This window comes from Cloeon dipterum, chromosome 2 (assembly GCF_949628265.1).
Source record: "Cloeon dipterum chromosome 2, ieCloDipt1.1, whole genome shotgun sequence".
In the NCBI taxonomy this organism is placed as follows: Eukaryota; Metazoa; Arthropoda; class Insecta; order Ephemeroptera; family Baetidae; genus Cloeon; species Cloeon dipterum.
In genome coordinates, this window is record NC_088787.1 from 29,135,507 (window position 1) to 29,163,498 (window position 27,992).

General features: G+C 40.6%; 2 protein-coding genes across 3 annotated transcripts in view; one reads left to right on the plus strand and one right to left on the minus strand.

The window, feature by feature from the left end:
* The window catches only part of LOC135935437 (lachesin-like), a 176,396-nt gene extending 163,117 nt beyond the window's left edge, over positions 1–13,279 (minus strand). For both annotated transcript variants that reach the window (XM_065477740.1, XM_065477739.1), the window contains exon 1: positions 12,905–13,279. In XM_065477740.1, coding sequence (XP_065333812.1) covers positions 12,905–12,974 — 70 coding nt within the window. In that variant the 5' untranslated portion in view covers positions 12,975–13,279. The remainder of the gene's footprint in view (positions 1–12,904) is intronic.
* A 10,316-nt stretch (positions 13,280–23,595) lies between these two features.
* On the plus strand, positions 23,596–27,384 carry LOC135935959 (uncharacterized). Its single transcript, XM_065478600.1, has 19 exons — positions 23,596–23,734; positions 24,407–24,500; positions 24,551–24,602; positions 24,656–24,807; positions 24,866–24,899; positions 24,950–25,014; positions 25,070–25,157; positions 25,215–25,302; positions 25,361–25,493; positions 25,544–25,591; positions 25,650–25,671; positions 25,728–25,792; positions 25,844–25,946; positions 25,999–26,216; positions 26,271–26,330; positions 26,391–26,421; positions 26,470–26,546; positions 26,606–26,714; positions 26,771–27,384. Exons 2-19 carry the CDS (start codon positions 24,450–24,452, stop codon positions 27,022–27,024), a joined length of 1,650 nt encoding a protein of 549 aa, XP_065334672.1. The 5' UTR covers positions 23,596–23,734; positions 24,407–24,449; the 3' UTR covers positions 27,025–27,384.
* The last annotated feature ends 608 nt before the right edge of the window (positions 27,385–27,992 follow it).

Here is a 27,992-nt window from a genome sequence, read left to right on the forward strand (position 1 = left end):
TCAGAAATATGTGCCGACGGCTGTTGCCGAGCCATAAGAGAGCCGTAAAAATTGCCACTAACAACGAGAATAGATTCTAGTTTCAAAACTTCTCATGGCACACTTTCATTTCCAGCGAAACGAGCAGCCACGAACGCATCCAATAAGAATAGATCGGCAATCTGCCTCAACGACCTGCGCTGGTCCTCCCACTCGTTGGGCTCCAATTTGCCACAATATCCCCGCATCAAAATTGGCACATTCGCGCCGGATGGCTGTCAGGCCGGAAAGTCCATTCGATAATCGCAGCGAAAAACCGCGCGCGAAAAGTGTAAAGCGTCGCCGTGCAAGCTGTATATATGGTGATGATATTAATCTCGGAGGCTCACCAAAATGGATATTTACACGCTGGCGTTAATTTGCGAAGCAGCCGGGCGCAAACGCGAGCAAGTGAGCGGCGCTTTCATCATTTTTCCGGACCGAGAGTGCCGCTTTGTCGGCCACAGCCAATCGTTAAAGAGGCTATCATGGACCGCGCGTTTACCTCGGCAGCCTAAGTGTTCGATGCACACAGACCCATTATCTTTATTGTTTACTCTGTATTGACGGCGGCCACTTTACTTGCATGTGTACCTTTCAAATAATAACATCGGCCAAACGGTGGTGTTATTTTTATAACCGACAATTTTGTTCTTTATTCCTCTCTCTGGGCCTTTTGCGCATTTATGGGCCAACCAGCGTAATTTCCTTTTAGGATTATAGTTCTTAAAATCGGAGCGCGATAAAAGCAATGGTAAGAATGCCGTTTGGCACACTTTTGGTCATTCGGCGCGTGCTTCCAGGGGTCGGCCGGATTCCAATAAAACAGCTTTATTGTTCCTCGTGGCAGTGTATGCGGTATGTGTATGCGCAATGCACGACAAAAGCCAACAGGGAACGGAAATTTTATTCCTCCTTGCTGGCGGCAGCAATTTTTCCCCTCCTCCACAGTACTGAGTCTCTCTTGATGCAGAATTCTGTGAGCATTTTTTCCATTATTTTCTATCCAAAGAGTAGACGCTTAACGGGAATGCTTGGCTTGTGATGTCCGACCTCAACAAATAGAGCTTTGAAAGTTCTGAGAATTATAAAATGTTAATAAAAACATTCAGAATAAAGGTCATTGGCGCGCCACGTACGATTTAAGGGCATGGACGACGCAAAACCTTTTACCCGTCATTGTTTTCAGAATCAGCAACCAAGATGGTGGACAAGCGCTGGACCAGCACATCATGGCTTCATCAGCGTTAAGGATAATAAAGATAGGCAACACCATTTATGTTGCCCTGGTTGCTGGTTCTTGCCGATTGTTTGGTATAAATAAAATGGGCAACAAAGGAAAATCCAAGAAGGAGCTAAACAATCGTTAAAACAGGTTGACGCAGTCTTATCTATATACCACAACGTGCAGCAAGGACGTCACATTGCGTTATTGCCACTCCCGTATCCAGCGTTTGTTCGTATTGCAAAATTATCAACGGCGCTCGAACTTTCAGATTTTTTTCTGAGCTATTGATTTAATCATTTTCAACGTCCATTTCCTTATGTGCAGCTTACTTCACAGTGAGATAATTTTTTTACAAAGTTTAAAGGAAAAACAAGTTGAAACTGATGTTTCATCATGCTATTTATTTTTTAATTGTTAAATTGTCAGTTGTCTGGATGAGGCAAAATGTTCGGAGAAGAGTCACGCAGCTTAATATTATTTAAATCTAAATTTTAGTGAGAGGTCCATCCCAATCAATTGTATTCGTCCTGTATTTTGGCTAGTGGAATATGAATTGTCAATGTAAGTAATTAAGTTTATTAGCCAAACCCTCCACCTCCTTCACCGTCACAAAATGAAACGAGCTTTCCACCGCCTGCCATAAGTGATCCGTCTAATGAGCAAATGAACCTATTTGTCTGGCAAATCACCGCCGCTTCCATCAGCGCGAAGACGCGATAATAGAGCCCCGCCCGGGTAGCGGCGCTTTAATGCATGTTTGTTTAGCGCCGAGTGCGATAATTATTGGCGTCGAGCGCGACCAGCAACACGAAGCTATATAGCGGACGATCAGTGCGGAAAACAACGTTTGTTTGCGCCCACCCCTCTGCTTTTGCCGAATAATGCCGCTGATATTAAAATTCGCAGAGCAAGCGGGCGTCGTGGCTTTTCACTAATGGACGCCATTGATAATTGAATGCAAAATTATTTATTTCGAGAGGCACGCCCGCGATTTAATTACACTGTTTGCCAGTCTGATGCGTGTGTATTTTACCGCCACTTTGCAAATGTCTGTTTAAATCATAGTTAGCTATGCTTTGATCGATCAGCAGCGGACGTGCCCAATTAATTTATCTTGGCCATCGCACACAATATTTGCATAGCGGATTTTTCATCATGAAAAAATTACATTGCTGTTGCTTGATGCGTAACTAACTCTCTATTCACATTGGATATCGTAATTTTACTGCTATCCCCAATATTTAGCGTAGCACAGTGAAAATTAAATTTTCATGGTATAATATAGCCACGATGATAGCTGATCTGAAGAAGGCTTTCAAAATAGAGTTATTTGCCGCGTGAAAAACTTGTTTTTCGCAAACCAATCACACCAAAGCAGAGGAGCGAAAACTGATAGTCGCGCAGGCTAATGGAGACAAAATCCGGTTGAAGCCTTTGTCCCTTTTTGCACGCATGTATCCATCGCGAAATCTCCCTTTTATGTGATTTCCAGAGCCGGTCACTTAATTAATTTACTTCAAAGCGTCCGCCGCTCATCTTTCCAGGGAGCGGTCCAGAACGCGGAAACTTTGCACAAAGGCGAGTGTATATACTCACTAATCCGGGCCGTCGTCCACGCACACAAAAACAAGGAATGCTCCTTTTGTTTCCAGAGACAAAGACGCACACAAGCAGGCGAGTTAGTCACGTCTGCCCGTCCGCATGACACCAGCGGTAAGAAGAATAAGGAGATTTTCGGCCTCTTCCAGCCGCCCTTCCCTGCCACTCTGCAAACAAGCCAGATTGTTTTTGCCACCAAGGAGGCTGACTGCTCTCGAACAAAGTGGCGCAAACATCGCTCGCAGGTGCGTTTGATTGAAAAGTGCAATGAGCAATGTCTTTGACCGGCTCTCTATCGCACACTTTTCACTGCTACAGGTTTGCTTCTCCCAATTTCTGCGAGTATTGGCTTATTGGTTCGACGGTTCTAGGGTAAATGCATTTATTATATAACTGTAAATTAAATTAATCGTTGGACTACCGAGTTGTGAGATTTAAAATTTGATTTTAAAGAAAATTTTGACTTAGCAAGAACTCTATAAATTGGTTTTAATATTAGATACACAAAAATTATGCAACAAAATCACGTTTCACAGCTTTTTCAATTAAATTTTTAAATATTAATTGCATTCGTTAAGATACAAAAATTAAAAGAAGTTTGTTTGCAATGAGAAAACTGTATATATTTAAAAATATTGCTTTCGACTAGTAAAAATATTATATGCATCAGCAAAAAGCGGCGAAAGAGCTTCAAAAATGTTTGAAAATACTTGACAAGATTTATTTTTTAACCCGATCTGGTATATGATTTATACAATCGTTCTGCACCGGGGTCATATTGTGGGTTATCGATTGCGTGAGCAATGCACCATTTTCGTATGACGTGCACACAAACTAAACTGGTTCGAACATAGTTGTAAACCATCATTATTTATAGTACCGTGGGTGTACAGTGGAATCGAGTGCTATAACACCAGACGACACAAACACATACGCACCAAATAACACGATCGCGGTCTGCATGCCTAACGCAAAGGGCAGAATTGGTCCTGAGCAACACATTGAGCCTTTGGCTGTGAACTTCAAAAGTCGCTTTTCACTCGGGCGCGTATAAATAATATTGTTACCACTGCTTGCATAAATCAAGTGCGGTGGTAACGAATCTGAATTTCAAATAAAATTGCTTGATGAATTATTTCGCCCAACGGGACGCTTTCGTGCTTCTAGAGTGCGTGCCATTTGGCAACGTCTAACCGAGTGTTCGCTTTTTCCGAATTAATTTCCATTTGCATTATTCGGTGGTACAATTTGGAAAGAGCGGTCTAATTGATAGCATATTTTCTGGCTTATTACGGAACAAAAAACTTTACAAACAACGATGCTGCATCTTCGTATCGCATTTTTTTCCAGATAAAATGATATTTTAAAGAACGTGATGTATGTGTAGATGAAACATGAGCTGGAGGAAATAAAATACAGGCCAACCCCAGCAAATTCAGAAGATTCTTAAACTAAAAATTTTAATCGTACGAGTCAACGGAAGGTACCGAGACTGCTCTAGATTGTTTTATCAATTTTATATCAATGATATCTAGCTTAATTTCTGAGCGCTTTTGGCCCGCATAGCTGACCGAGAAGTACAAATGTGTTTACCCTTCATTCTTCGACTGCTCTCGAGCCTCATTTCTAGTCTGAGCGTTGTGTGCGCTGACTTCAGAGTTCAGTTCAGCGGTTTCTGCATGCAGATGAGCCTCGAGTGTTCAGCCAACTTTTACCGCTTTTTCCGCCACATAATACCTGCGCCAAAATCACTTTTGTCAACTCGTGGTCCGCATGCACAAGTAAAAGTGGGGCACAAACGCCTCTCACTTAATCTGCATCGCGATATTGCTATTCATAAAGCGCTTTACAAAGGAAATACATTCTTTTTAGCCTACTCTGCTCCACATTTTCTCTCTACGATATTCACGGGAGTAAATTTACTCCGCTTTATGGATAAAATCCCACCACAAATTTGACCAAAAGCTCCAGGATTTATGTGCCAAGTAAAGTTTCCAGACATAAATTAAGCCGGCTAATATATCACTAGTCAAATATTCCTTTTTTGCCTTGAAACTTTCCAGGCGAGGTGACAAAAACGATAAAACCCCCTTTGAGCAGCCGGAGCAATCGGGGCAGGATGAAAGCAATTAAATAACAACCATTTGCCAAAATACATGGAACATATACATCTCGTCATGCTTGTGAACAAGCGACCGACACAAATTCACCGCGTAAATAAATGTGTAATGACTCTGGCGAATGCATCGGGGGCACTAATGGTGCTCTCCTGTTCATCATTCAGTTTAAGTGGCCGAGCAGTTAACAACGCTATGCTCCAATTTAAGGTTCACAAACACACATGCTAATCTATTTGTCTGCAAAGGAGCTCCGCTAATGGCACTATATTGATTTTGCGGCTGAACTGCGCTGGCCGAACACATCACGAGCTGCTCTCAGTAGTTTCAATCATTGTTGCATCGCAACACTAACAGCCGATTGGCTAATTGGATGTTATTCCGGCGTGAAAAACAAAGCTCCCTCTATCTCTCCATCCAACTACGCACCGTTTTAATTAGTTTCATACGCATTAATATCATATATGAAATAGTTGCATTGCTGCGCAATGTTGATGAAACTGTCTTTTCAAATCGCAGCTAAGTAATTGGAAAGTTGGCGGATCTATCGATTGAATTAGTTTAAATTTTGCAGGCGCAGTGACGTCGCTCAACGGCCCGGAGGAGTATGCATGTATATGTATTCTCTCTTGCGACATCTAATTAGATTAATGGACCTGAATAAAAGCCGCTTTTCAAAGGCTCACATGCCTGTGTAAGAGCGTTTAAGTTGCCCTCGAGAAATTGTGATGTTAATACTCTCTCAGCTGATTAGCAAAAGTTAATTCAAGAGCCAAATGATTACAACGTTTCGAGCACATCATTCGTTTGCTACAGTCAAATATTTTGGTTTGTTCTACCCTTCCAAAGGTCCAAATTTGACACTATACTACGATTGTTTTGCACCTATCTCTCATTGCTATATGTTAATTGCGATTTAAACAAGTGATATTTTATACACAGACGATAACTATTTCTGAGACATCAAAATATCGTCGTCGAGTAATTTTTCTGTCTGGAATAGTAATAACGCTTTTGGCTTTCAGTTTTCTCGCTCATCAAAATGTTTGCTTAGAACTCGATTAAGAATGACGTTTCGTTTCAACTGGAAAGCGCGGAAGGCATTTCTCTAAATATTGTCGCACGCAGTGTCAAAGAGCTATTTCGGTTGCGGCAAGCTAGTGCAAATAGCTTAAATCACATTTGCCACGCTCGACGAACAAGTCTAAAATTAGGAAACCAGCTCATAATCACAGCAAATGTGTTTTGAAGAAGCATTGAACGCGTCTCCTGGGCTCGCCGCGGGGAACTTGAGTGGCACGCATTATTAAAAGGACTCTGCACAGAGGCCCGTGTGCCCACGGTCGACGACAACAGACGCACACCAACTCTCGCCGTTTGATTCAACAAGCTGGCTTCTTGTTCCCCGATAGTGTGTGTGTCTGTGTGTGTGATCGCAATCTTGGCTCCTCTGGCCGTCGCGAGAGAGAGCCTTACACCTGTCACCATCAATCTTGATGCAGCAGCCAGGTGACGTCACGGCTCGCTCGCCCCCGGCCTCTTCTATCTTTCGCTGCTCCCTTTTGTGATAAAAACATGCGTTTCGAGCCGTGTGTATGTGTATCTCTCTAGCTTTTCTCTTTAGAGGCACCGGCAGTGTGTGCGTGTGTGCGGGCCCGAGAATATGCAAACTATGCCGACGACCTTTTTCTGCTCTCGACTCGTCGCGCGCCAAAAAAGAAGACGTTCCTTCTGTTGTCACTTTGTTAGCAGACTGCTCGTTCTTTTGGCTTGGCGGCTCTTGAATTAGTTACCCATCGTCGTTTCATCGGAATTTCGGCCTCGCGAATAAAATGCAAACGAGATTCGACGCGACTGCCGCCAGACAACTCCTCCGCCGCTTTTACATTCTACTCCTAGATATACTCACTTTGGTGCAAAATCGATTGTTAAATCGTGGAATCTAATCTTACTGTGTGGATAGATATGGGGTAACAAAATAATTTGAATTTTTTGCTTCAGTAGGTTGATTGTTGGAAACAACTTTAAAGGTGAAAAATCAAAAGTGAACAAGCTATGCAATAGTATCTTACCAATTTTAACAAAAATTTGTAGTGCTCTTGGACTGGTTTTGGCCAAATTCCATTTCCTCGTAGATTCAACGGTATATGCGTTTTATGACGGAAAAATGTTAATGTTATGATATTAAATAAGTAAAATTTACAGTAGGGAGACAGTTATTTGAAAATCACACAAACTTTGCAGCTTTTTTCTTACAAAAAAAGCGTTTCCTATCGCTAAATATTGGCTTTGACTCAATCATTGGTGAAAAGATACTAAGGATTTTTTGGTTTCGAAGTGATATTCTTTCTTAAATATAAACACTTAAGGGGTGAAAAGGAATTACTTTGATTGAAAGCTTTCATGCGCATGCCAATCATTTAATTTCGTTCTTGCTGAAAACTTGAGTCCAACTGTCAGTGGCCAGTGTTTGAGAGAAGAAGCACTGTGCTTTCATTACCCAGTTCCACGAAGCGTGAAAATCATTATTCATCTGCACCAGAAGAGCAACTTTGCTGCGCAAAACAGGCAACGCTTCTATCCTTTGGCACTCGTCGTAAGAAGCAGAAGCAACACTGCCATAAATAAACGCAACTAATTAAAACAGAAAGTAAACAAGTAATCGAATCTCCAGAACACATTATATTTCAGGTTGCTTTGCTACTCAATCAAACACGCTACGTCTAAATTCGCATGTATCGGGTTCTAATGACTTCGCTGTTGAACGTGAAACGAAATTTCCGTTGACAACACTCGCTGTTCATTTCCTCGCCCCACTTTCATGCCAATTGGAATGAAACGAACAAACTGCACACACGCTTGGCGCACTCGCAGGGTCGCGCTTCATTCCGTCTTTTCCCCATCCCCACTGCGTAATTGACTTTCCAGGTCAGCGTTTGACCCGGCACCTACACGGGATGCTATTCACATTAATATCATGGGAAATAGGTTTTTTCCTGGTTTTTAATTAGTGCTGGATGTTTTTCTGATGTTTTCATGTGTCTAGTAATGGAAAAAGGTAGCCTTTTTATGATCTTTAGCAGAACTCTATTTTGGCAAAGTAAATATTTACCAGCTTTTATGCAAAGCTTTAATTAAAAATTCTCTTATCCAAACTATAAGAGCTTCAAAGTTCAGAAGTGACAAATAAAAACACAAAGAAAACACGTTGAATTGAAGTTCATATTCCAAATTTACTCGTTCGCGCAGGAGGCTATGGAATTGGGCCTTGACCGATCAGGATGAAAATGTGTTTGAAATGGAAGTTTTTACAATTTCAATATTTTTCTCAAAGAAGAGAGTTATTCAACATGTCGCTATAGTACTGAATCAACGCAAATCTGGAGCACAATACAAGCTGCACTTGATTTTCCACACGAGAACAAGCGATGGGTTGGAAAAAAGGACGACGGGACTCAGCGAGTACATCTTGCGCACAATGGAGGGTGAGAGTGAATAAAGCACAGCTTCGGTGGGGAATTGTGTGTCCATCTTGACAAGCAGCAATTTTCCACCATAAAATTTGCCACAGTACAACGTCTCCAGCAGCAGCAATTTGCGGAATCCTTTCCATTCTATTACATTTTTCCAGCAACGGCCGGGGACAGCGGCGACACAGGCTGTCTGATTGCAGGCAGCAGGGGCCGATTCTCTCCGCCAGCCTCGGCTCGACTGAGTTTGTTGTGCAGCTTGTCAGAGGAATGATCGGAGGCGCCGCGTGTGTGTGTGCGGTTCGTGCCAACGACTCGACCAATTGAAAAGGAAAACTCGTAGGCGGGCACATTTTCACAGCTGGCTTCTCTCTTTTAACGAATGTGCGCTGAAAAACACGAAAGTATGTTTTGTGGCTGTATTGGCCTTCTCCAGTGACCGGGCGACCGCAGTGGCCTCTCGCTGCCCTTTATTCCGTTCGGGCCGTGATTTGCATACTACACGCCCGCACTAATTGGCTTCGGTAAAAAAGGCCAAAGCCCAGGGACTGTCAGTAATGAATTATTTACGCGCAAAATTATACCGTCTGTGTATTGCGGCTGTTGTGGATATTCATCATTATCACAAGTGCGGTCATCGTGAATTATCCAAACGAGAATATCAAATTCTCGAATGGCACAGTGAATCGCGGAATGATCTATTTCACCGCGTAATTAGCAGAGAAGGAATAGTACTATCCAATACTCTCTGCCGGAGAATCAATTTAGTCTGTGTCAATACAACAAGTATGATAGAACATTCTGCCTTTTACTATTAATGGCAAAGTTCGCTCACGGCCGACTCATTTGAGTTTTGTCAAATTCTCTCACACATAAAACAAAAGAGCCTTCCGTATCCATCGCAGTAAAAAATTTACGGCATCCGTCGAGGAAAATTGACCTCCCTAAACACCAACACATTTCCCATTCTTATTTTCTGCAAAATTGCTTCGTCGCATATTCCCCAAGGACACGCTGCTTTTCTCCCTTTCTCGCGCACACAGCCAGAATTGAAGGAAGGAAACATCCGAAACATCCATGAGAGTTTAAAGGCACCACAACCACTGTGCGCGCGCGGATCAATTTAAGTGTGCTCCGAATTTGTCAAGTCGAACTTCTCGCTTTTATGCAGAGGAAACTCGCCAGTAAATCGAGACGCACACTCCAATGTAATGTAACAAGCGCAGTGAAATTCTCGTCATTTTCCGCCTTGTTAAGTTTTATTCGACAGGATTTGCATCTGCGAAAAATTGACGGTGGCACGCGAGTCCCGGCCTAATGCTCAATAATTAATGATGCAGCCCAGCAAGAACACATGCTCGCTCATTGGCGGCGACTTTGAAAAATGGAGCTGGCTTGGTTTTGACTCGCGCTGGGGCACATTAGGTGCCGCTGTTGCTTTAACATGCAACAATGGCACTCTGACTGCCGTGAACAAATGGTGATTGCCAACGGAGCCTTTCTACCCGTTCTCCACCTCCACTCTTGAAAAACAGGAACAACTTTGTAAGTTCAAGTTGAAGAAAACTATATGGAAACACTGAAGAAACACAAAGGTCCAAATATCGAGAATGCTGCTGAAGAGTTTCGCCCGATCATTATCAGTGTTTGGTATTTTTCTTTTAGAAAAAATGTCAAAATAGGATATATATAAGGCTTCATCTTATTAAAACACTGATATTAAGCAGAACAAAATTTTGTTTTCAACCCAAAAATTAATTTGGCAATATTATCTCAAAACAAACGCATTTTTTACGTTAAATACTAAGTTTTAATCAGATTTCAAAACATACTCAGCCCGTCAATTCCGCAAAACTATTACCTAGAGCAGTTTCAAAGGTGTGGTGATGAATAATACGAATGCTCACATTTCCCGCAGCGATTTTGGTTGCACGGTACATGCGGGGGGTGCTCGCTCCCCTTTCGTGCGTCACTCAAAACACGTAGCTGAAGACTGGGACAGATTGTCTGCCCTTGTGCTCTGTGCGTTCACAGCTCAAACTTTTGCGGCTTCCGACTTGCAAATAAAACAAATTCTGCCGTCAGTTTGAAATGCTACCTTTGTATGCGTGTGCCACGAGCCGAAAACTTTGCCGCTATTTACACGTCATGTTCAAAGGGTTACATTTCTTGCTCTGATTGCAAAAAGTATATTATATTGATCGAGTGCAGACAGTTACTTTCGCCTCGCATGTGATTCAATATGAAAATAATGAATAGACAGCGAAAAAATACCACCCACCAGTAATTGATTTAAGAATTCATCTTCTTTGGTTTCACTTCTAATATTAATTTTAAAAAAAACACTCCCAAAAATTAAAAAAAAACTTTTTTCATTTTGTTAGGAGTAAATTATAAAAAGCAAAGATTCATAGACAACATCCTTTCGCTCGAGCAAGGCATTGCATTGCATGCTGTACACTGAAGCATTAGAAAAATAGGAAAAGTTCGTCGAATAAATGTCAATCCGGGCAGCTGTGACAGCTGTTTGCATGCTTATGCATTCAGCACAAAGTACTCAGCACCTCTGTAAAATGCACACGTCGAATACACTGCCGAGTCTCGGGTTAATTTCCATAATTGCAGCGGCCAGAAGTCAATAAATCTGGCGGCGACACTGCAGAGTAATAACTTGGGAGCTGCAGGGCGGCAGCAAACGCACACCACGCAAGATAGCAATCGACAAGCAAAGCGAAGAGAGAGAGAGTTTGCATGCACTCCCTTGCTGCCGCTTCAAAGGTGCGGGCTGCATGCAGCACTGTCTCTGCGCCGGAGTAGCGCCTTTCTGCTGCAGTGGCACGCGAATCGCGTCGGAAAATAAGCTGAGACAACCTTTTCTACCGCCGGCGCGCGCTTGATTTATTTTAATGATATTTTCAAGAGACAGTTACATGATAGCTTAAGAGAGCTGCCACTGAGTACAGTGTATTGGAATTGTAAACGAGCGACAGCACGGCTCAAATGCAGCAGCAGCAGACCCGGTGATTTATTACTGTCTCTGCCCGGCAGACGAATTATTTCTATGAGCTGGCCAGATTAATGACGATTTCATCATCCCTCTTCTCTATTCCTCTCTTTTGTCAACTGTTTCCGTTCCTTTTAGTTTTGGATTCTCACCATGACAGAACGAAATTGTTGCACTACCACCGAATGCTATAGAAATAGATTGTGAGTTTTAACAAACGGTTTGTGGTGTATTAGAATTGTATTTTTTATTATCCCTTTCCGTTTTTTTCGCGCAATTCATAGTTCCATGTAAGCATTATTTGTCAACCTCGTTGACAAATATTGAAAATCACTAAAATTTTCGATTATGTTTGCTATCATAGGCACGTCATATGCATCTGCTTCGGTCACTTCATTTACCTCTCTCGTATCAATTACGAGTCTTGGCTCTTTCTTTTTGTCAGGATTTTTCACAAGGAACTATGAGCAATTTGGTTGATCGCACGAACAGAGACCTGGGCCATTGTTTTTCGTGTCAAACGGAAAGGGAAAATTATAAATATAATTATACCTTTACCTTTATATTACCTTAAATATTACTACCGTTATAATATAACGGGCGGTAGATTTTTTATTTAATTAAACCATTTTCATTGATTTGAATCTGTCCAACTTGCCAATTTTCTATTGACCAATTAATTGCACTTTGTAATCGACAACAACTCGTCTTGATAGCGGAAAAATTAAACAAATATTTTACTAACCAAACAAACTCCAATTTCCTTGTTGTAAGAGAAGGGCAACAGTCGATTTTACAATGAAATTTTGGTTGCTTGTTACAAATGCGCAATTTCTCCATCACCAGGACTAATTGTAAGCTGTAATTAATAATGCCGTCCAAAATATACTGCTTCTATTGCAGCAAGCAAAACAACACCACTATCCTCATTACTGTCATATAAGTTATTCCAAAAAGAGATGAGAACAAAAATGCTTTCGGAATTCTCAGTTAGAATCGACATTTTAACCAGATAGAGCTTAAAACGACACAAACGTTACTAAAAAGTTGCTATTTTTTGTGATAACTGCCATCAATAAAAGGACTGTAAAAAGTTTTACAAGTTACAAACCTTTGCAGACCCAGATATGTTAAATCTGTGATGATTATCACGCATCATTTATAAAAAAAACTCGACAGAGTCAACAAATTACCTCGTCACGGATAATCGTAAAACGGATACATACAAAAACCATGTAGGACTCATCAGCCCACCCAGATGGCTTATAAATAGTTTGGCAAACATTTCAATAGAAAAACAACACGAAAAAATAAATTCAACTGATCAGCCTGAGATAAATGCAGTAAAGTCAAATTTTTCGGAAATGATAAATAATTTTCGCCATATATTTAGGCTTCCTGGAAACAATTCTGAAAAAAATTTGGGGTGCGAAATAATTGAGAGAGTGAAAAGCATAAGAGCTCAGACCTGAGTGGAAGAGGGCGAGCAGCACGAGAAGCAGGGCGGCCGCGGAGGGCCGGTCGGTGAGCGGGGTCATCGCTGGGGTCACTCGGGGTGAACGAGAGGGCAGCTCTCAAAATCGCAGCCTGTGCTGTGGACGAACGCGCACTCGCCGGCACTTCATGTTCCCGCGAGCGAGACGGAAATAACAACAGCTACAACGACAACTGCTATTCTTTGGCACTGTTACTCGAGCAGAACGCACTGGCACTGTCCACGACTCTGGTGGCGCAGGGCACGACGCTGCTGTCAGGGCTGGACAGGTGTGGGCGGCCGACCTGGCTGCTGCTGCTACGGGGGTGATGCGCCGCCGACCAGTGCACAGAGCCAACTGGCGGTGGCGCACGGGGCGGGGTGGCTCGCGCCGCACGCGCAGTCGCCCCCACCCTGCCCGCCTCTCCTACGCTCACCTGTGCCAGCGGCGGCCGCGGACGCCGGCCCTTTTTTAATTCATCGCGCCCGCTGCCGCCGACGACCTCCTGAGGGGGCGGATTTTGCACTTTTTTCGTTGGTTTTATTTAATATCAAATACGTGATGATCATACCGAGCGCCGTTCCGCCCGCTCTCGCTCGATTTTGTAAACAGCGAGTGTCGGGTTGCGCCGCGCTGCTGGCCCTTTCGATTTCGGCACCAAGCACTCTGTGTAATTAATTGGATTTCGAGCCAACTCTCGATAAAATTACCAGTTTGAAATAAATTCACTAATTAAACCGGTGACGCGAAAGTAATGGAAGCAGCCCCAAGGCAGTTCACGCAAATCCCGTTTCAATTTGGTCTCGGTTCAAACTTTTAAACGAATCCGCCGGTGGAAGCTTGCCGGCCGGGTGTCAATTGGCGATTTGGTGAGGGTGAAATGTGGTTTGCGCCTGCATAGTTTGCAGCGGAGAGAAATAGGCTAACGGAATGCGGGTGGAATTCTTGTGTCTCAAAATGCCATGCCACGTTGACGGATCGGAATGCGACAATGCAGATGTGGAAGTGAAACAAGACACTCCGATCCACGTGAGGCGTTCATTCAATCTAAATTCAATCGTGGCCGACGATCGAATTTCCAGATTTTTCAGAGTTGCTCAAAGTTCCGTCATGGCATGAACTAAAATCACTTTTCCATATTTCAATAAAATAATAATAAATTTTATTAAAACAACATTGTTTAATAATTGTAGTATCTGTAAAGGAATTTCCTGGGCATATAAAATCAAAAAAGGAAAAATGTGATAAAATTTTGCTGGTGCAGTAAAATTATGATAATTATCATAATAAAATAAACAAACTTTTAATGATGGGATCGTGTGGATGGGCGGCAAAGAGCGGACTTTTTCAAGACTTTTAATTATGGCAAGCAGAAATTCGCAGCAATTTGTCACTTGTGCTCCCAATGAGAGCAGTTGCGACATCCATAATATTTAAAATAATGAAAGAAACTATTATTGATTGAAAATAATTTGTTGTAGAGTTATTTCATTTGGAGAGAGGCTTGAACGATGTAAATTGATCAAATTTTCAAATAGATTGCGACCGCTATGAAGGTAATTCAAACATTTAAATTATGAATATGTTATTGGGGGGGATTCAGAGGGTTGAAATTGTTTTAGGATTAACTTCACCAGTAGAAAATATAACAATTGACGCTCAATCATGTACAAAAACGATACTTCAAATAAAAAAGTGTCCAAACAATTAAATTCTAGGGGAGAGTGAGGGATATGATAGTTTTGAAGTGAATTTTAAGCCATTTAAAACTGTCTAGTCCGAAAAGTTAGTTTGAACCTGTGAAAGATTGATTTTTTAAGGGGTTGGTATACACATGATGATGGGGTAGGTACCCTTAGACTACCTCAGTTACCTAGGGGAGGTCATTGCGAGTCGAACGGTGTGCAGCACTTGTAAATCTGAAGCGTGTATGCAGAGAATTTGCGTCACACGTGTTTTCTCATGGAACTCGGGCGTAGTTATAAAAAAACATTGTTTCAACATAATCTCGTGTTTTAAGTGTGAATCGATGGATGAAGAATCAGTGAGGTTGTGTGTGTTGTGTTTCTTTCGCAACATTATAGTCATGTTGTACAACGGCCACTTGCAAACGGCCGTATGAGTCGGGCTAGTGTTGTTGGCAGCTCGGCTAAGAATGTAATTAGCGAGAGCGCAGACGGCAGACGCGCTTGAAGAGAAAGAGACACACGCTGGCGGACACTAAAGAGTCGGTTGACTTGTAGATGGAGTCGCTCCACGAGTGATGAATGCATCTGCCTGCTCTTGAGAACGGGGCGAGCACCGGCACGCCCGCTCCTTGTTTTGCCCACTTTTTCTGTGCCAATTAAAGCTCTCTCATCGCATCTTGTTCCTCTTGTCGCCAGTCCCATGTGTGCGCTGCTAACATATTTCACGGCTGTTTTTTTACATTCTAATGCAGAGACGAGTGGTGACGCGATTCATTGCTTAATTGGTACAAAACTGTGGGAAGGAGCTATTTTTTGCGTGTGTGCTTTAAAGGAAGTCTCCAAAGCGCAAATCGATAATAAAGAAATATTGAGTATTGATTTTCTCTACAGCGTCGCTTGCATATTATATTTTAGATGTTGTCGAAGGCGGGCACACATTGTGTGTGCATCTGTAACTGGGAATATTGAAATGTCAACGCAACCCGTGTGCTGAGGGGAATAATATATTTACGTTTTTCAGAAGCAGCAGTTGCGTCGATGGAAAATTATTTGCATGTCTCTCTCTCTTTTACGCTGTGGAAAAGGGCAATCACCGAAGTCTGAATGGAACCAGAATCGAGGCAGCCGTGCAAAAGAGTTTTCCACCCTCAAATTCGCACTTATTATTTTCCTTGTCGTACAAGAGAGCGCGAGAAAAGCAGGAGAGAGGTGAATGACATTGATGGCGCTCCAGAACCGACGAGGCTTCAATCAACGCACTCGCACGCTATACAGAGCTATTTCATCAAATAAGGAATACAGCTTCACCTTCTCTCAGCGAAGAACTACATGCTTCTCTTTCAAATTGAAATTACACTCCAGCATGCGAATTTCTCGGAAACTTGAACATAATCATTCCCCTTTTGTTTGAGTTGCAGATGAAGTGGTCATAATACAAAATAAAAAAAGCTTTGTAGTTAGAAGGCGGACGTGTAACTTTTCTCATCTGAGCGAAAATGTCGTCCAAATGAAGGTGTACCTCATATTTGGCAAGCGTCTTATCAAAGAAACATGGCGGCCTTTATACAAACTGGCTCTTTGAGACGCATTTCAAAATTTGTACCTTTATAGCTTTTGACAGTGCGCGATATCGCTCTCACTTTGTGTAAAGGGGAGGAGAAGCGCTAAAATGACGCGGACTAAATAACTTCTCACGACTTAAATCCTCCGCGCAGGGACGTCTCATCCATTTACCACACCGAGATGCGTTTTATCGCTCGAGAAAACGCAAAATGTCGTTTCCGCACATACATTTATGAAGAAACATAGAGTTGGATTCTGGGGTAGTAATATTTGTATTTATTTATTTGTATTATACAGCAGTACAGAAAATGAGACTTCTCGAGGTTATATTCGCGTATTTACAGACTTAGTCAATTGAACACAAAATAATAGTAACAATAAAGAGAAAAACCTAGTGTACACATTTAAATGGATTTGTGAATAGCTGCCCTGAAAACGAGAAATTTATCAAAACTCTAAAATTTGTAAGAATAAACTTAAGTTTTCAACTGCTTCTCCAAAACAGCATAGCTGCGCCTCACCACGAATCTCCGCTGAAAGTCCCTTCAATGTCTATTCCGAATTTTCACATTTGAATTATTTCTTCGCCTTTATTCCGGCATAATTCTTTCTACTGCTCCGCTGTACATTCTCATTTTCGGGTTTGGTGTCTTTTTGCAAAGTGATAAAAATTTAGTTATTTTAACTTAACTACTTTATATTATAATAAATTTAGAAACTTATAACTTCCCTGTCAGACCTATCAAAATTTAATTTAATTTACTTATGGAATACCTGTTATGGAAATATATGCTCAGAAAAATAATTGTTTTTTTACTTCGATTTTATGAACTTTCAATTCTTATATTATTGTTTTTGCAAATCAATGATGGGGTTTCAGTATCTAACAAAATTATTCAGAGCAACGGGGTTAAACAGGGTGGTTGCACCTGCCCCTTTTTGTTTATCCATGCTATTAATGATATCAATAAATTACTTCTAAACTACCCTTGAGTAAAATGCATTATGTACGCCGATGACTTGGTTCTCACTAGTGAAAATTATCCGTACTCCCCGATCTCCTTGTAGACGTTAAAAGTTATCTAACTAAAAGGTCCTTACAGCTCAATTGGAACAAATTTCGAATCATTAAATTCAGAAATATGGGTAGAAGACGTTTCAGTAAGGCTGAATTAAAATGGCAATTTGAAAATGATCTGAAATTTTGAAGCTCAGTTAATTATTTAGGTGTTACCTTCCAATCCTCAGGTATTTGCTTTACATACCATATAGATGAGAGGGTTAAAACCTCAATTTTTGCAACTTCAAAATTGTAAAATTTGTCAAAATCCTCGATTAATACAGCTATTAAATTATTTAATCTAGCAATCTCTCCCATCTCTTCATATGGCATTGAGGCTATCTGGTCATTTTTATCTTTAAATGATCTCAATTCGCTTGAAAGTGCTAAGTCCCGATTTTTCAAACGTGCCAAGTGCCCTTTGTGTTGACAAATGGATGAAGTCCAGGTTGGTGTATGAGTTAATCCAGCCAGATTTCTTTGTTAATGATTTGAAAAACAAATATTCTCTCCCCAGCACAGTTGCATATGAAAAGTTTGCAAATAACTTAACATTAAAAAGGCAGTCAATCGATCCAAAATTTGATACAACCCCAGCAATGTTAAATAATGATTGGGCGAAGAGTAATTGCAAAGAGCGTGCTATGTTAATAAGGTACTCTTTTCACGGATATCACTTTCTAATCTGTTCTAACCAATGTTTTCATCTAGAAACTTGTGATAAATGTAAATTCAAAATTAACTAGCATGTATCACTTATTAGACTGTGACAAAAAACTTATGACTCTTTCCAAGGCCGCCGCTTATAAAAAGTTGTAATTTTTCCATGTTTACACGTATATAGTTGTATGCCGTTGGCGTTTAATAAATAAATAAATAAATATATTATAGTTTGTGTTGTTTGAGATTGCTTTCCGTAGCAAGTATGGGTAGATCATTATATTATATTATATTTTAGACTATCGACGTTTTCCTAGAAAAATAATAAATACACCTATACAATGCTCTCACTGCTGCAATATGAAATACTAGGTAGCTGTTAGTGGTAACTTAGTTAGTAGTATCAGAATATTACTGGAGGAAGAATATTGAAGATTCTCCTGAATTGCATCTACAATTGAAGAGGGATCAAAGGGAAATTATTCCCAGAGGCGAAAATCACTTTGAACATTTCCCGGCAAAAGGGATATCCGCCTTAAGAAGAAGTACCGAGAAAACGACCATCAAAGTGATTGCTCACTTCCCTTCTACGCACAAATCGAAGTGTGATGAAGCCGTCATTTGATCGTTCTCGTACACGCGATCTACGGTTAGATCTTCCGCTTTCCTTAGCTTTTGTGTGGGTGAAAATAGTAATAATAATATCTCGCTGTCTGCCTGACGAACAAGTAAGCACTCATTTCGAGGCGGCATTTGGAAGAGAGAAAGAGAACGCTGCTATTCTTTATCCAGTTATTCTTGGTGCGCACAAAGAGACCAGCCAGCCGCGTTTGGGCAATAAAGAAAAATAATCAGCTTTAAGTAGGTGCATGAATCCACGGTGCCGTCTCACTCTTCGTCTTATTCCTTTTATGTCCGTGGCTATAAATAGTCACGTATATACGTCTGCCTTTTACGTGCACTCCTCTACAGTTATTGTGTGGTCCTTTTTTATCTTTCGCTTCACTTCATTTTTCCGGACAGCAAGTAAAAATTTAATTAAAAAAAAATTGATACCTGCAGTATATCGCAACAAAGTACAGAGGCGTTAACAGTTTTCAGAACATTAAAAGTTTGGAATCGATAGAAGAATCTATAATATTTTCCGATAGTTTGAAATTTCAACGGTATAGCTCATACTTCTGTTCAGAATCGATTGAACGTCATGATAAACTATCTAAAACACGTGTTAAGAGCAAACTAACGTTCGAATTCTCAGCCATCATCTGGAACCTTTGGTGAGGTTTTAATTATTGCAATTTTCTCAGCTTTCATAGATTTTTTTCAAAACTGTTTCAATTATCACTTAAGTTTACTACCGGTCTTTGGCCTTCTTTTTCTTTGGTAAAGGTCATATCTCTCTTTGGCAAATATCTAAAGAGCCGCCACCGCTTGCAGTGGTGAATGTGGAAGTTAACAAAGGCACACTGAATTGGCGAATGCGGTAAAATTCATCTAGCTCCTACCGAGGATTGGTTGGCCGAAACATTCACTTTAGCAGTGTGCTTTGTTAGTGTTTCCAGCTTCTATAATCCTGCAGACCTCAACGCAGAGGGTTTCCATTTTTTGCCTTCCCTGCAGTTACGCCCGCGCGGAAACTGTGTTTAGCAAGGAAAAAATGCTCTTTGGTGCCAAGTTGCGAAAATGATTTACGCCAGAGGCCGACGGAAACAAAGCAAAACCAGAAAACACTCATTTATTATCATTTTTAGGTCACCTTAAATATCAGCTCTCAGCCGTGTAAATTTAGTGTGTATTTAATTCGGGCCAAAATTTTGATACAGCGCATTTTTCCTGACAAAGGGTTTGTTCCAGTGGAAACAAAAACTTTATTCTCATTAATTCCAGCAGAGCGCTGCACCAGCAGAAGAGATGAAAAATACTGATATAAAAAGCCGCTTTCATTTGCATGGGAAGAATTGAACTGGCGGGGGCATTAAACCTTAATCCAACCAGCAGAGGAGAGAGAGTGAGAGAGAATGGACAATGTACAAAATTTACACGCACGTCATTATTACTAGCAGATTAGCCGGATGGAGTAGGGCTATAAAATTATAAAAGCCACGCTCATCGTGTGTTTTGTATACACAACCGAATGGCACCGAGTGTGAGAATAAAAAAGTCTGAACGCAGCAGCAGCGTGAGCGAGTTTTTAATAAGGAAGCAGAGTGGCTGGCGCCTCAAGTCACTGCTACTGCTGCTACTGATTCTCGTCTCTTTCTCTCGACATTGGCTTTTATTCACAGCAAGCGAGCTCTGTGACCAGCCTAGCCAAAGGATTATTTAATTATTTCATGGGTTGAGAAAGAGGAAGCAGTTAGCGAGAGCAAGAAGCAAAAGAGAAGGCCAATCCATTAACAGATCTCGTAGTCTTCCCAAGAATAACACGAAACTGAGCCCTCGCAGTTCCTTCCTCCAAAATAATTGGGTGACTTTTCCTCTTTCATTTGACATGTTGCAGAAGCAACAACTTTTTCTTTTCTTAAATAGATTGCGTCGGATAGTTGATTGTTTAAGAGACATGATTTCATGGACCAGAACTTGAAAGATAAATAAAAAATATGCTTAACCCACCAAGGAAGCAATTATTTGTACTTGGAAGCCAAAAGTTGAGCATTTAAATTATATTAATATAACTCCAATCAAAGTAAAATACGCTTGATATTTATTAATGTGGTAAGGGATATTTCGTTTTGGAAAAAATGTCAATACGCCAAAACTAAAGCAGGTTGCAAGACAATAAATAACAATCATTGCTTTTTACTTTATTCTTTGTGTTATTTTGAAACTCAATTCCCACTGTCAAAAAAGGAAAGAGTAAAAATTGGGCAGAAAATAACTCACAGTGATGCGGAGACAAGTGCATGAGCGAACAAACAATAACGATATACATATATTTGATGTTTTCAGCGGACCTGCTGGAAACACGACAGAACAGATTTTTCCGCATCTCCATCTATTTCGTTTTTTTGAATAATTGCTGCTGATGACAGGGAACCGAAACAAACAAAACAGAGAAGCATAACGCGCTACGCTGGCGGAATTTAATTTGGGGCTACGCGATGTTTTGTTTGCCTATCAATATGGAGGGTGTCGCCATTCTTCAGAGGCAATTCTGGCCGCGTTCGTGTCTCATAACTCAGGCTTTAATGGGCCATTCGCGCTCTGCGAATGGCCCCAAGAAGGAAGAATGAATGCCGACGGCAAAACGCACCCGTTTCATTCACTTTGAATCACTGCATACGCTTTAACTTTTTTTCACGCGAGCAGTAAATGTGCGAAATTCAACTCCGCCATCCGCATGTGCGGTTTTCGCTCTCACTTAAATAAATTACCGCGATATAGGCGCATAGAGAGCAATTCGCCTCCGCAAAATATATCCGAGGTGTGCAAACGTAAATTGCATGCCAAATTTCCCTCCGACCAATAAAAAATCGACTGCTTTGCATTTATTTCAACTCGGCTCGAGATCATTTGTAGAATTGATTCTGCGTGCTAGCACGACACATTTTTCCTGATCGAGTTATCTCACGGGCCAAACTGAAGACGTCGATTAAGCGAGCGATACGGAATGTGTGCGCGCTGCAGGAAAATTTATGCCTGTTGTGCTTTATCTGCTCGTAAAATACAAGTGTGCTGGCTGGCGTTTCCTCTCTGGCGTGCAGAGCTGCAGAATCTAATATTGTGTTGTATTTTGTCACACGTTCAGCTAATGTGGCTGCCGCGCGGAACGAACCACGGAATGCAGGAGTGCACCTTGAGCAGCGTGACCCAAATCTCGTTTCACAAATATGAGAAGACGATATTTCAGCATAAGCCGTGTCACCTTTTCCTGCGAGCAAAGAAGTTTATCTGCTTACCAAACGACGTGCAAGCCGCCTGAGCATACATACAAATGTGGTGTGCGCAGAGGCAGCAACGACCGTGGCGACGACCGTGGAGCTGATGCCATCGAGCGAGGGGTGCATTTCCATCGAGTGAGAGAGGCACGACGAGAGTGAGAGAAAGCGTGGGCTTTTTCTTGCTATCGCTGCAATTTTGCGTGCCGCGCGTTTTGACAAAACACAGCTCAGCTGCCACTTTTATTGAGCACCAATATGTAGTCGATCGATGAGCCGCACAAGACTTCCTACTTCAATATAGAAGATGTTCCCACTGTCCCAGACATTTTTTCCTTATCGAATTTACTTTATTAAACACTTTACCCCTTTTGAGAAACACCCGCCAAGAACATATAAATTCCAAAATATGAGAATTTTATCATGTTTATAAACACGAAATTCTTTGGATTAAAATGAAAATTAATTATATAAAATGAATAGGCCACTTGGTACGTGGTTTTTCATTTTTAATCTCAGGAGGGTAAACAGCTCCCATGAAACAGAACAAAGCTGCATCAACAAGCGATTTATGCTTTTGCTCCCTACAATTGTATCACTTAATTGTTTTTTTTTTTGCTTTTGCAATAGGGCTTCACTTTTAAAGCGGAATCTAGTCGGGTAATAAAGAAACGCTCTTTGCAACGAGGAAAAACAATGTCTAGGTGTAATTTCTCCAAAGAATTTTCATATTTGACACAATTTTATGCTTGTTTAACGTAACAAAGATTTTACTTAAAATTTGTTTTCTTACTTTTGGCTGTAAGTAAAAAATATAAATTAGTCAGATAAGATTCAGCATGGACTTTTTGTTACATACACCCTTGCCATTTAGCACGTCAGCGCACTGAGGAGGATTGAATAAAATTGCTCGTTGCTAAGTGTGATTGCAGATATGAAAATACTCCCGTTTTTCCCGCAGTTAGCATTGCTTTTGTATCCAAGTATCGGAAAAAAGTCGTTTGCGCATTTTTATTTGTGCCACAGAGATGCAAATGAAAAAAAGCTGTGATGCTCGCTGAAAGACGCGCGAGAGTCGCGCTGTGTGAGTCAAGTGCACAATTTATCCTGCAGAACGGCGGTGGCGGCGGCTGCTGCAATTTAATTCCAGACGGCATGCAAATGAGCCTCGAGGATACGCTCGGAACGAAAGTGGCCGCGATTGGCAATGTTGTCTTCGTCCGTCGGAGGCCAGCCTTTGCCGCTCACCTCTAATCCGCCTCTAATCCAAGTTGCTCTCTTATTGACTATTGCAACCACTGTAATGAAACTGCGAATTTCCGCCCAGCAGTCTTCCCTTTCGCCGTTGACAGTTGTTTTTATTGATCTCCTCCGCGTACTCGTCGCTAGAAGAAGTGTTTGCTCTGTTGCTGCGTCAAGTACGAAAGTATTTGACAACCCCCTCAAATCATACACATGAACCCGCACTTTCTATTATTTTATTACACATAAAAACAGTTTTTGTAACTGTTCTTTCGCTGGAGAATTTATTGTTTACAAAATTCAGCAAAACAAAAACCAGAAAAAGTAATTAAAGAAACCAAATGAGATTTCACGGTGAATACCAAGAAAAGTATCATATTCAAGAAAAGCAACTGACAAAATATTTGTGTTTAGTCAATACCATTATTATTGCAATGAGTTGCTAATTTTTAGTAACTTATTTTATGAATTTTAAGCATTGTTCTGTATATTGACGTATGCACTGATGACATCACATCCTTTCAAACACTGCGTCATCATCATCAGTATTTAAAACCATAAAAATTGATGCTTTTTGAGTCGTATAGTAGGGACCATTTGCTCTCGACCAGCTTTAAATTGAACACGAGCTTGAACTTCAGAGTAACTGTGTCTCTCACAGGCAAGTTCATTTCTTATCTCTACCACTCATTGACTGAAACTATTAACAGCAGCACGTGCTTCCAGTTACTGGTAAGAACTATCCCTCTGGGTGGGTGGGTGGTTCAGCGGATGTTTTGTATGTATTAAAATGGCACACGAGGTAGGGAAAGCAGTCAAGTCAAGGATGATGAGTATGATTATCACAAGCAAACTAACTCTCGCACTCCAGAGCAGCTCTCTCTCTCTCTCTCTCTCTCTCTCTCTCTCTCTTTCGTCGGTGATATCAGTCAGGGCGGGTTGAGCAGACCGCAGACAGTGGAATTACGCCTGAAATTTGCAATTACCGAGCATGCAGAATGGCGTTCGCAACTGCCGCGCATACACACTACAGTCGTTGCTGTTTAGCCCTGTTTGTTGGCGCTGCAATTATTACACTTTAATGCCCAGCAGCAGTTAAAAGCTAATGCCTGTCCCTTCTGCGAGCGCGCTCCGGCTTCACTTATTGGCGCCGAACAGTCCAGAGGCTTTAGTTGGTCAGGGCGAGCGGTCACTTGTCGTTGTTGCTTGCAAATGCGTAGGCTACACGGCGCACATAATAAATGCAATTTTGGCTTGTAGGTTAAATAAAATCAGACAGTACAGTATCAATTTTCACTATTTTAGGTGAAAATGTTTTTACTAGCATGATAAAATTTTGAGAGTGCGGGTAAATGAGTTGACAACGGACGTTACTATTAACATCCTGTTTTTGCTCACAATCAGCTGTACCAGCCATCCCAAATGACGTATCTGTGACACTCCTGAAATGGCTTCTCTCGCAACGATTTTGCTGATAATTATTGCATTTCCACCCACCGTAAGTACGAAACTATTGATGGCAATTATGGATAATGTAAAATGGTGCAGCGCACAAGCAATATGAATCAAGAGGCTTGTGGCCTTGAGCAGTTTTTCGAGAGTGAGTTTGTTGAATTAAGTAATTTTTTACTTATTTCAATTAATTTTGGTTAGAGCGTGAATATTCGTGGAGATCTTTGGGAAGTACTTTCGAATGCATTTCGAGATGCAGTGCCAACTTTGGCATCGATTATGCATCAAGACAGCCAAAATTAGTAGAACGTGTTTTTAGCCCAAATCGGCCTTTCATCGACTGCCTGAAAGAAGTAAAGCTAAAAATTTGTGAGTGCATGAGACAATCGATAATTTTTATATTATTTACAGAAAAGATCGGTTGTGTCTTACTGCAAAACCAAAAGTATCGTATTATTGCTTCTAATCAATAAATACTTATAAAGTTATTTGCAGTAAGTGGAATAACTTTCAAACAGGAAGGGGATTTTCCCCTTTATTATTTTCCGTATTTAGTTAAGGTATTGCGTGCAAGTAAACTATATTAAAAATAGTTAAATGTATGCACAAATTTAGGCTCGTCGATTTCAAGCTGAGAAATATTGCTTAAAACATGGTCTTAGATTTGGTATTAATGAAACAATGCTTGAAACCATATTGCTTGGTAAATACGTGAGGTATATAGCAGACATCCATATTTTGCATTTTTTTTCAATTTTAGATATAGACGAGGTTAAAATATGGGCACCACAAGTACAAATTAGACCGAACGGTTCAACTCCTAGGGTACAGTGTGTGACGTTCAAAATGTAACTTGAATATATAATTCGATCCACACATTTATTGGCTCTGTGAGTTAAACTATAGGAATGGCAAAACATTAGAACGAAGGAATGAAAGCTGTGGCAATGAAAACAATTTTATTTGCACACTTCCCGAGATTTGTCACTCAAACAGATGCAGTTCGCAGTGCCAGAATAAGAACTGCGGGAACCAGCAGGTAAAGAGATGGTGTATGTTCAGGAATCATTTCTACTTTGCCCCTTTAAGGTTACTGATTGTGATGTGAACTGCACTAAAATTGACTGCTCGGAGGAAGTACTATAATGGTTCTTTTATATATTTTAAAATTTTAAATTAATGCTCCCTTTTTCAGACTGGAGATAGATTTGGAATAGGTAATTGAAATGCTGCGCTGCCATATTATTAAAATCATTAAAATCAATTCCCATAGGACCCTCTGACGGAGAGATTGTTGAAATGTGTGGTTACGAATACCTCTTTACAAAAACTGCACGGGTACTCAAATTTAGATAGCAAAAGGTCATGCTAAAACTAGAATTATTTCAGTATACACAAAGAGGATCTCAAATGTTTTGCTGCACAAAAATTATGGACGTGGTTGACATAACAACCGAGAGTGAATTGGCATGTTTCCTTAATGAAACGATCAGTACGACAATAGAAATTGGGGCTCTCTTGATTAAACTATTATTTCCATACAGAACGGAATTTATCCAGCAATTCATATTGGACGAATGCTCGTCTGTCAACATGTCCCAATAAGTACGCTTGGTGTTCATCAAACCCTGAACTGGCGAACGAACAGGTTCTACAGGCGAAGAAGTCAAGTCCATTTGTTGCATTGAAGCCAATTACTGGTCCAAACTCGATAGTTTGGGAATTTGAAGATGGATCAGCTATAAAACGTACCATTTGCAAGGTTGCTGCATAAATTAATTTAATGGAAATATTAAATATTGAAAAACGCATGCAGAGGGAGGCTTCATCAAACTGCAAAAAATCAAACTGTTTCCAAGTTGGATGTAAATCTGAGGTTGACACTGATTTTGCCTGAATTTGCAAAGGAGTGGAGAGTAAATTTTAATTTCCTTAGATCTCAAAGAATACTGCATCGAAAGGATCTCGTAATTATATTTGATGTTAGAAAAAAACAAAGCTAAAAAAGGTGTCAGTTTTGTATAGGTTGGGCTGCATCGAGATTCAAGGATGTAACAAAAGTTTCTTGGTTTGCTTGGGGTCAGGAAATAGGGTTAATTTTTTTTAAATCTTTACAACCAATTATCTCAGTAATCTATTCATACTGTACAGTTTTCCTACTTCCAATGTGCAAAATGGTCCTGCGGAGACTTCTACAACTTCAAGCTCATTTCATTTGAGACAAAGGAGAAATTAGATTGCGTTTTGGGAACCTTCAAGTGTTCGTAATTTGGCGTTACTGAGCGAGCAGAGTGTGTTTAAAACGAGGCATTCTAGCATACAAGATGAATAACACCAGATTTTACCTTTCGGCAACCTCATTTGGATGTCCAAGCGCTCCCAGGTGGTGCAACTATGTGGACAATCCCCCTCTCAACTACACTTATTTGACGTGGGCAAAAGGTGAACCTTCAACTGACCCCAACAAGGAGTGCTTCTATGCTGATTACAATGCGACGAAAAATGACTTCACTTTTGGGAAGAGCAACTGCAGAGCTGAGATTAATTTCGTGGCTGAGACTATTTCGTGAATTGAATAATTGCGATCGCTATCAGATAGTAGAAATAAGAATGATCTGAAAATACACATTATTTGCTTAAATAGCTGGTCTAAAAATCTTGTTTTAATCTTTAGTAAAATTGTATGCAACGTTTGGTTCCTGGCAAGTGATTAATTTTTTTAGTAACCTGCATAACCACGCACTTCACATTAATATTTTTTTCTGAACCAAATCATTTTGCACTAAGGTGGTTGCAAACTGAGGTCGTAATTATAATTGCTAACTTGGGTGCTGGTTGGCAGAAAATGAAGATCTTTTTTATTTCATTCGTGAATAAGGCACTCTTCTTATTTTAATATAATGGGGAATATTTGATAATTTCTTGAACATATTACTATTACTGGCTGTCTAATGTTAGAGATGGCAAAAGGTGGTTAATTTAGAGACTTGAAAAAATGCTCAAATTGCTCACCGGGCTGGGAGGCGCACCCGCGCCGACTAGCCACTTGCTGGTTTTTGCACCATTCCAGCGACTTGAGGGAAAAATTATTGTCTGGCGTTTCAATGAAATGTGAGGAGGCTAAAAGATGGGCACATTAGGCTCTAGCTCCTCTGCGGCCACTCCGCTCGGCGGTGTTATTGGGACCAAGTGAGCTTATGACCCACGGGATGTGCTAGGTTTAAAAATGAATAAAGAAAGACAAAATGTATCAATTCAAGTTATTGAATATGGCACGAACAAGGCTAAATATGGAAAGGTATCTAATAAATGTTATAATTAATATAATTACAAAAACGAATAATTTGCTGTTATTTTAATTTACTAATTTATCATTATTTAATGAGTCAAGATCTCCGTTATTTTCCTTATTTTCTTATTACTACTGCAGTCGATCATTTACAAATTCACATTAGAATATTCAACAAATGAAACAGAAAAAAATAAATGTTATATAGCTTTTTATTTTTATTTAAAAATTTCAACATTTAAGTAGTGC

Excerpts from the sequence above, each read along its gene's own strand:
- LOC135935959 (XM_065478600.1), top strand. The coding sequence starts at position 24,450 with ATGGCTTCTCTCGCAACGATTTTGCTGATAATTATTGCATTTCCACCC. Across the intron at positions 24,900-24,949 it reads GTCTTACTGCAAAACCAAAA|TAAGTGGAATAACTTTCAAA; the intron begins GTATCGTATTAT and ends AGTTATTTGCAG. Across the intron at positions 25,592-25,649 it reads AAATTGACTGCTCGGAGGAA|ACTGGAGATAGATTTGGAAT; the intron begins GTACTATAATGG and ends TCCCTTTTTCAG.